This window comes from Lycium barbarum, chromosome 9 (assembly GCF_019175385.1).
Source record: "Lycium barbarum isolate Lr01 chromosome 9, ASM1917538v2, whole genome shotgun sequence".
Lineage (NCBI taxonomy): Eukaryota > Viridiplantae > Streptophyta > Magnoliopsida > Solanales > Solanaceae > Lycium > Lycium barbarum.
Genome location: NC_083345.1, coordinates 10,598,082 through 10,608,323, shown reverse-complemented (window position 1 = coordinate 10,608,323; position 10,242 = coordinate 10,598,082). Strand labels below are relative to the sequence as shown.

The window sequence follows — 10,242 nt, the reverse complement described above, 5'->3', positions numbered from 1 at the left end:
TGACCACATTCATAAACATCGGGTTCTATAGCAAAGTTTAACGTTTCAGAGGTTTGAGACATGATTTTGAGGGGGCTAAAGTATGTTCAAAGAGTGAAAACAGAGGAGGTAAAGAAGAGTAACTTGGAAAAATAAAGCTGATAGGGTTCAAAGAGTGCGTTTAGTCTTGTTGAGTTATTTTGATTCTAAATCACACTTTTTGGGTCATTTAAATTGCGGAATCTAAATATCCTCCACTGATATGATACCACCATTATCAAAAAGAAAACATGAAAGGACAAGTCTAAATAACTGCCACAATGTTCTTATCATACCAGTATTGCCTTCTTTGTCATCTTGCTTGCGAATGGGTACCCACACAGAGACAAAATGTTGCATTAAATTCAATAAGAAACTCAATTTGCATCCTTTTTCTCTTTTCCAATCTTTTTGGCACTCAGTGTCAGTCACATGATTCTCTCCCCTTCACAGTTCACACAAAAGTGTTTGGTCACCCTTAACACTAGGAGATTCCATTGAATCTTCCGGCCTTTCCACCGTACGTGTCTAACTTTAATCTGTTCATTCTTTATCCTTTTCACGTTCTCAATCCTTTTTTCATTTTTAAAATAAGTTTCTCTTAATTTCTCATTCAAAATGATTGTTTAGTTTTCATTTTTTGTTTCATAATTTTTGTTGTTTATATTGTATAGCCGGTTATCTTTTGAATGATCTCATAGTACACAAAATTCTTTACTTTGTCGGTTTGTTAATAAAAATTAAACTCATATAAAAATCGACCACAAGAAATTAAGAAATTTTTATCGGTGCTGACTTGGATCTCGAGTTACGAAATTAGGCAAGGAAAGGAGCATCTACACTTAAGCCAATTGTAAGGAAACTCACAAGTGCCATTCTTAGGGGAGAGCTAGTAGGGGTCATCCCATTTCAATGGCGCATATTTAAAGCTTAATATGAAATTCTATTTTCTTGCAGAATGGGTCGGATATGTACTTGCAATTTTTGTGGTATCAATTGTCCTCTCCTTTACAGTCCTTGTCAATGAAATCATAACAGCCAGAATAAACATATAAAGAAAAAATATAGCGCAGAAAAAAGTAAATAGAAAGATAAGTCAAGCTTGACGGTACCACAATAATGGTAAGAGTAATACATATATGTACAAAGGGGGTGCATATTTATAGTCAAAGGTAGAAATAATAATAAGAGGAGTCCATGTTCACATTATCTTCAAAGACAACCACCCATTTACCCCTAAAAGAAAGCCACTTTTTTCTTTTCTTTTCCACACTTACAACCTAAACTTAATTTTCTAAAAAGAAATACTAGAACATTGAAAAGGACACATAGGAGAATAAATTAAAAGATAAATTTTCTAAGTTTAGATTGTTGGTTCAACTCTCCTCATTTGCATTCCTTGCTTGTGATCTTCTTCATGATAATAAGCAAATCCACCATGTCGGGTCAGATCCATACCCGCCATCTCATCCTCAGAAGAGATCCTAAGAAGCTTGAACTTGTGAAGAATATAGAAAAGTGGACCCATTGTAGCTGTGACCCAACCAAATATTACAAGAATTTGGACTATATGTGCCCCAAGTAGTTTTCCACCACCACCCATAAATAACCCGTGAGGCCGACCTGGTTTACCCGGGTAAACTTGATCCACATACTTACCCTTAGCAAATAAAGCAGTGAAAATTATTCCCCATGCACCACAACCACCATGTAATTGTGCTGCCTCAAGTGGATCATCATATTTAAATATCTCCGCTAACTTGTTACAACCGATTAAAACTAAAGCAGCCACGAACCCACAAATAATAGCGGCCCATGGCTCAACAACAGAACAGCCAGCCGTGATTGCTGCAAATCCGCCCAGAAGCCCGTTACACACATCCGTAACATTCCAATGGCCCGATAAAATCCTCTTACCAAAAAGGGTTGTTAGGGCCGCGGTGCAACCCGCTAAGGTGGTGGTCACCGCGGTCCGGCCCACAGCACTCCATTGACCATAATACCCTCCACTTGCACCATAAGTAACAAGAATCTTATTAAACGAACCCGGGTTAAACCCGTACCACCCGAACCACAACAAAAATGTACCCAAAACCACAAGCGAAGCGCTATGTCCACGTAGGGTTGCAGCCCGGCCCGTATGATCGAACCGCCCGATTCTTGGACCTTCAATTAAAGCACCATAAAAGCCGGCTATGCCACCCACCATATGAACCACACCCGACCCGGCAAAATCAATAACACCCGACCCGAATAAAAGATTTGCATTATTAGTCGGGCTGGCCCACCCATCAGGTGACCAGAACCAATGAGAAACAACAGGGTAAACAAAACCAGTTAAAAAAGAAGAGTAAATCAAATAAGCAACAAACTGAGTTCTCTCAGCTATTGATCCACTTGTAATACCAGCAGCAGCTATAGCAAAAGCCCATTGATAAAGAAAATTGCTATAATCAAAAGATTCAGATGGGATCTCTTTAAGCCCAAAGAAATGACGTCCAATAAATCCATTAGATGGACCACCCCATGCAAAAGCAAAACCAAATAAATAATAAAAAAGACCACCTGCGGCAGCATCAAGAACATTAGTTAACATGATGTTCATCGTATTCTTTGCACGGACAGAGCCTGCACAAAGCATAGCGAAACCTAGTTGCATTGAGAAAACTAGGTACGCAGAAAAGAGTAGATATGTTGAGTCAATTGCATAACCGGTATCGATAAATTTGTTCGATACATCGGAAAATTGGCCACATATGTATGTGGCAGCAGCTACAGCACCAGTACTGGTGTTGGGTCCGAGTAATGGAGCAAGTTGGTCGACTGAACAAGACATCGTGGGTGGGTGGGGTGGGGTGGAGTGGGGGTGGGGTATAGGGGGGTGGGTGGTAAGGAAGAAGAAGAAGGAGAGATTCAAGGGGGAATCCTGTTGAGAGTATAAGGTGATGAATGCGTAATAGGATACTGTTTTATATAGAGAAAATTAATGAGAGGAGTTTGACTTTTCTTTTTTGGTGTAGTATTTTTAGGGGGGAATTTAAATATTTTTTTATGTGAGTTTTTTATAAGAGAAATAGGAGTATTTTATTAGTGTATTGATTAATAGGGTACCATCTGATTCCAACTGTCAGTAAAGAATGAGTAAAAATAGAGTAAATTCTGGAAATCCATAATAAATACAGTATCATATAAGGAGAAATAATTAATATTCAAATTTATATTAATGGTACAAAACATTCAATTGTCCCGGATTTAAATATTTTATTATGTGAGTTATATAAGAGAAATATTTTTGTGTATGGGCCGTGTGGATACCTACTGTCAGTAAAGAACATTTTTTTGCACGGATTGCCCTTCTTTTGGAGTGGTCTTTAAATTTTGCCCCTTATATTTGTGGTCTTTAAATTTTATCCTTCGCTTGGATACCTGAGGTTCTAGGTTCGAACTCTCACTCAGGCATAAAATAAAAAAATAATTTCGCAAGGCAGAGCTGGGGGGAGTGTATGCCGGATCCGGCATAAAGTCCTTAAGGAAAAACTAAAGTTATGCCGGAGGGGGCATAACTTTTCCTTAAGGCATAGTTTAATTATGCCTTATGGGGCAAAACTTTTCCTTAAGGAACTATGCCTTATGGGACAAACTTTTACTTAAGTCATAACCAAAAGTATGCCCCATAAGACAGAACTTTTTCTTAAGGTATAGATTTTGCCTGATAAGGCAAACTTTTAGTTATGCCTTAAGGAAAAATTCCGCCTTATGTGGCATACTATAAAAGTTTGCCCATTAAAAGTATGCTCCCGCCGGCATAAACTTGTGAAGGAATTACCAAAGTTATGCCGGACCAGGCATACTTATGCCAAGTCTGCCCATAAGGCATAAGTATGCCGGGTTCGGCATAAGTTTGGTAATTCCTTAACAAGTTTATGCCGGTGGGGGCATACTTTTAATGGGCAAACTTTTATGCCGGACCCGGCATAAACTTGTGAAGGAATTACCAAAGTTATGCCGGACCCGGCATACTTATGTCAAGTCTGCCCATAAGGCATAAGTATGCCGGGTCCGGCATAACTTTAGTAATTCCTTCACAAGTGTATGCCGATGGGGGCATAGCGAAATTTAAACTCTGCCTTGCGATTTTTTTAAAAATTTTTGACTGTGTGGGGTTCGAACCTAAAACTCATGGGGTTTAGCCGAAAGGCAAAATTTAAAGATTTCAAATATGAGAGGCAAAATTTAAAGACCACCCCAAAAGAAGGGCAATTCTGCCCGTAAAGAATGGGTAAAAGTAGTAAATTCTGGAAATCCATAATAAATGTCATACAGGGAGAAATAATTAATTATCACATTTTGAATGGGACAAAAGATTCAATTGCCCCTTTACCTGTTTGCAGCAAATGCTGATTTGTCCATCAGTGCTTCTAAAATTGAATTTCAATATTAAAAATGCTGATAAAATATTAAAGAAATTTGTTTGAAAAGTATTTCAAGAGAAATGAAGTAGTGTACATAGTTGACTCATGAATCACGGACTTTTTTCCAATGCAAATACATACATATGTCCTTTTCAAACTTTCAATTTTCAAATCTCTTTTTAATTAAAATATACTCCTTTTTACTTTTCAAGGCAGAATTAATTTAACAATAAAGTAGCTATTTTTCCATTCAAATTTCAGCTGGAGATGTACATGTTTTCTCTCCTTATTTTTCTCAATTGTTTTCCTGGCAATTAACTTGAATATTACTCTAGAATCTCTCCATATAAGATGTTTCTATGATCACACTCTTTCTATATATTACTAGAAAATTGGACTCACCATCTTTACAACAATAACTAGGCTTCAACCAAAACAAATTGAAATAGGCTAATATGAATTCTCATTAATCATTTCTTTATTTAAACTTAACTCATATCACATCATATTAAATTAAAATTATATGTATAATAATAATAATTGTCTATATTTTTTATTGTCATTTAAATCTAGAACATGATCAAGGTACTCCTAGAAGCCGGGGCAGAGCCACATAGGGCCAAGGGATCCGAATCCCCTTCGGTGGACAAAAATACTATTTATATACGGTTTAATTTATTTTTGATTATATATATAAAATAGATGTTGAATCACATTTAATTTTCTCGTCTGTTTATTTTTTCTTATTTTGAACCCTCTTGACTCCGCCACTGCCTAGAAGAGCAAAGGCTCAAAATCAACCTGTAAACAAGATTAAAACTTATTCCTAAAAGCTTGCAAGGGATGTCCTCTTAAAACCTGTTTCTAGGAGGAGGAGAATATGCGAAAAGATTCCCGTTGACCAAATTATCCAATATATTTACAAATTGAAGCATGAAAAATACCACTCAACCCCGCAAGAAATAGTAAAAATGAAAACTATAAATTTTAATATCCCATTTTCTTTCCACCTAATTTATTTTTTACGTATTTTTTTAAAAATTTTCTCTTTCCCATTTTTTTTCCCTTTATGGGGGGTGGTTTTAGTTTTCGAAATCTTCTACGTTGCCTAAGTTACTTCTAAATAATTTTCATGTCGCATAATTCAATATTCAATGGTATTATAATGCAAATTGTGTCATGTTTAATTAATGAAAATCATGTCATATACTAAAACCTGATAATTAAGCACGCAAGGTAGAAGGAGGTTCATTATCCACCAAGTTCTGAACTTTTGCATTACAAACCTTTGAAGATTTTCGATTATGAAAAAAATAGTGTTGAAAAAATATTATTTAACATATGTGTGAGGTGTAATAACACTTTTGGTCCCTTTGATGCAAGAAAATAAAGACAAGATAGAAAGAAGACACAATTGATAAACAATTGGACAATAACTAGAAGAACTAGTCCTAGTTACCTTCCAAAAGGATCAAAGGCACCTATCTTATGCAACAATCCTCAAGAGAATAACAATCTCTTGCAAATTGAATGATCAAAATAACGTTGTACAATTTGGAGTCCACCAAATCACAAGTCTCAACTAGAGAGAAAAGTTCAATATTCATATATTTCAAGATAGGTTCCCTTCGAATGATTTTCAAGCAACTTTAAATAAGGTTCTTAAAATATACTAGTCAAAAGAAATAAATGGAAGTGTAGTCTTCTAGGTGCATAGAAGACTACAAAATGCATACTCCTAGAAGCCTAGAAAGCCCCTACACATTATGAAAGTCAAAATAGCCTAGAAAACACAAAAAGGGAAGCTTCCTTCGTTCACATTAGACCAGCCCCTCATGTTCACACTAGAGCTTCTAGAAGTCCTAATTTGGGCCGCTAGACTTGTTCTTTCTGTGGGGCAGATCTTGGGCTTCAATCCACATCCTCTCGGGCTTCAATTTGGGTCTCCTCGGCTTGAACACTTGAGTCGTCACCATGGTAATTTGGATTGCATCACCCTCAGTTGTGAATAAATTTTGATTTTGATTTGTGTGATATATGACTCATCACATATAACAATTAATTAAAATGAGTGTTTTTAGTCTGTTTATATAGAAAACGTGTTACAACTAGATTATTTTTAGAAGTTCATTACCCTAAAAAATGAGGTAACAATACAAGTTTAACATAACATATGAGTAATTAAATGATGAATCGAATGGTTGATATAACTTCCAGTAATTTTGTGATTACTCACAAGCAAAAGGATAAAAACCATTTCACGTAGTTTAAGGATAAATGGGTTTAGTCAAATATCACATGGATTAAAATTTATTAATAATTAAGAGATAAAAAATGCTATTAAATTATTAATCCTATACGTAAATATAGATTTGCGATTGACTTCATGGACAATATATTTGAAAAACTACCATATATTCTCGCCAATGGAATCAAATATAAACGTATTTTCCTTTTGTTTATGATAGTTATCTTCTCGTTTAAACTCAATTAATCAACCCTTAATTAGGATGTTGGATGTCAGAATGAAGCTAACCCAGATTCTTAAGATTTATTTATGCACAAAGTCACAAAGAATTTCTTGATATTCAAATTAAATATAGAGGATTTCAAATGTACACTATACTTTCAAAATTAAAATATTTTGATGTTCCCCAATAAAAAACAATACACGAATTTAGCTCAGGTTATATGTGAGGAGGTTTGCACACTAAAGGACAAAGCTTTTTAACAAATAAATAAATGTATTTTTATATTATAAATTAAAATATTACGGAAGATAAGCACAAAGTTAAAATTTTGCTTAGATTCTAAGGGAATATATGAACCCACCAATGTTGACTAGCTGTAGTTTATACTTCCAATATTACTTGAAAATACCTTAATAACTTTTCGAGACCAACATTTGAAATAAACAGAAAACAGCAAATACTTAACCATTCTATTGTCAAACCTTTTAAATTGTTAGGGTACGTTTGAACCTTTTCAATTATCTAAGGGCATAACAAACTATTATAGAGGATATATATAAACCACTTTGATATTTAGGGGTAAGTTTAAATATTTTATTTGTCTACGCAGCTCTACCGTAACTAATGTTGGAGACAAGCTAGATAATTACTGTATATATTAGAGACAAATTTGAAACAAATCAATTACTACTTCATAAGTAAAACTGAACCTTCTACCTATAAATTGTTGATCAACTTTTGTTATAAAGATTATGGGAAAATAGGTTTTATAGCTAACTTTAATTGTCCACCATTGTAAGTGACTCTTTTTAGCTCTAATTCCCAAAAGTTCTTTTTACCACTTTTCTCAGTACCGCATATCCAATGGAGCACGTTTAACATGAAAATTTAAAGTTAACCCTTTGTTTCTTTAATTAATACTCCAATTTAATACCGTACGTTTATTTTACCTAGCTACCTTTTACCCTTTTAATAAGTTAATTTAGTAGAGATGTAGACTTTAACAATTTTCATTATTTTTATTGGGCCAGATTCATTGTTCTTCGGTTTTTTGACAGAAGAAACAAAATTAAGAACGGGAAAAGACTCTTTTATTTTTCTTTTAAAATTTCAGACCACTGGAGTTAGAGCTAACATGATATCTAATATCTACTAGGTCAATGATTAATAGGAAACACACTTAGTGAAAAATAAAATAATGATAAACAAATTACTGATCACATGGGTGCACATGTTATCAGATCTTGACAATTTTGCCAAACTAGTTACATATCGATTTTGAGTTAACCATGCTAAGAGACTTGTATTTTATTACTATTACTTACTACTATTAATAAGAGAGAATATAGGAGCTTCGGGTCAATGTGAATTGACCAAAAAGCCCTCACTCTCAATAGTGTTTGCGGGATTACCTGTGTCAGTGCAGCTTTATTATGCCACAGAGCTTTTCATCTGTGGGTCATTCACATTTTAGATATCTCTATTTTCTCTACATTTGATTGGGTCTTCTTTTAAATGTATGGGTCCCATTCACAACCTTTAAAATGCATTGTTTCAAATTTCAATGATACCTCAATATTATACCGATTGGGTTTTGAAAGAATATATGTAAAGTTGTGGATGAAAATCACTCCCAATTTTACTTTAAAAATCAAACTCTTTCTTCAATTATAAACAGTAAACATTTTTTCCCTTATCCTAGGCAATATGTATTTTATTCTTGACATTTTCAATTCTCCATCTATATAATACATTTTACATTATGTAAAATTTAATGCTTTAGCCAAGATATTTAATATTTTTCTTTAAATTCAAATATAATCCATTTTTGAATTTATCACAAAATCAAATATTACTTTTTATGATAATATTTTAATATATACACACACATTACTGTTTATTGTTACATATATATGTATGTGTTTATATATATAAAGGAGTTTTGATTGTCATTAATGTGATGTCTTAAATTATAATTTAAAATTCATTTATAATATAAATAGATAATCTTTTAAGAATTTGTTATAGAATATACCTCAATTTTTATTAATTATTTTATATTACCTTCATTGAATATATTTATAAAATTATTATTACATGCTATTTTTACTTGTAAAAATAGATAGCAGAGTTTTGATTATTATTAATAAAAAAAAATCTCATTCTTCTCATCTATTTCATTATAGAACGACATTAAGTTATATACTCAATTAGTATTTCTTACTTTTTTTTTCCGTCTCAAAATGAATTTGTTTTTTATAAGAAATTTGTTACATAGATTAAAGAGATTAAAAAAAAGGGAAAATTTCATAAATGACTAACTTAAGCCTGGTAGCTACATATTATATATTTACTAAGTGTAGCAAACATGTAGCTAAAGTCAGCTACTAACTTATTGTATTCATGTAAGTGCGTCCTTGTATTCGTATTTTTTTTTTTTTTTGAATACAACTATTTTTTTCCCATTATATTTATAAAATGACTATCTGTATTCATAAATGAGCTTGATGTATTCATGAATACAACGAGCAAAATTGAATACATAAACACATAGATACACCAAAAATTAACAAATACACCCTAAAAATATGAATACAATCGCTATATCTCACCGGAAAAGCTATAGATCTGGAGCTCCGTCGTTACTTCGGCAAGAAACCCTGTATGCACTGCTCAGATCCGTCGTAGATCTGAGACGGATCTGAGCTTTTTTTTTCTTTTTGCTTCGAAATACAAGTTATTTCGTGAAATCATGATTACAAAACAAGTACAAGTTAATTCATGAAAATCATGGGCTTCTTAGCCAACTATATTATGTTCATGTTTTGGGGAGTTGCTTTAATTACCGAGGAGGGCTTCAGATAGCCTGAAACTACGTAGCCACCGTAGGATGATGATCGCTCCACCCATGTCCCGGACGATCACTCATAATGACTGGATCCTTTCATATTTTATTAAATCTCATGTTCCCTGGCAAAGATTGAGTGTTCTGCTGGCGGGACACAATCACCAGACCATGGATGGGCTATAAGTTATTGCTCTCCCTACTTATGATATTTTTACCATGTTATATATATATGTGTTCATGTTCATCACCAGGTTTCAGTTCCTATCATTATTATTTTATGTCCCATGTTATTTCATTCAGTTGCTTTACATACCAGTACATTCAAAGTACTGACGTCCCTTTTCTATTGCCCGGGGGCCTGCATTTCATGATGCAGGTACTAATATACAGGACGACACATCTGCTCAGTAGAACAACATTCGTATCAGCTTATTGGTGAGCCCCAACTCATTCGGGGTTTAGTCAACTTTTGTTTTATGATTAGTTTTGCATC

The 10,242-nt window shown here is 33.7% G+C and overlaps 1 protein-coding gene across 1 annotated transcript; it reads right to left on the bottom strand.

The window, feature by feature from the left end:
- Positions 1-1,114: 1,114 nt before the first annotated feature.
- Positions 1,115-2,896, bottom strand: LOC132610038 (ammonium transporter 1 member 1). Its single transcript, XM_060324293.1, has one exon. It carries the CDS (start codon positions 2,852-2,854, stop codon positions 1,382-1,384), a length of 1,473 nt encoding a protein of 490 aa, XP_060180276.1. The 5' UTR covers positions 2,855-2,896; the 3' UTR covers positions 1,115-1,381.
- Positions 2,897-10,242: the final 7,346 nt, after the last annotated feature.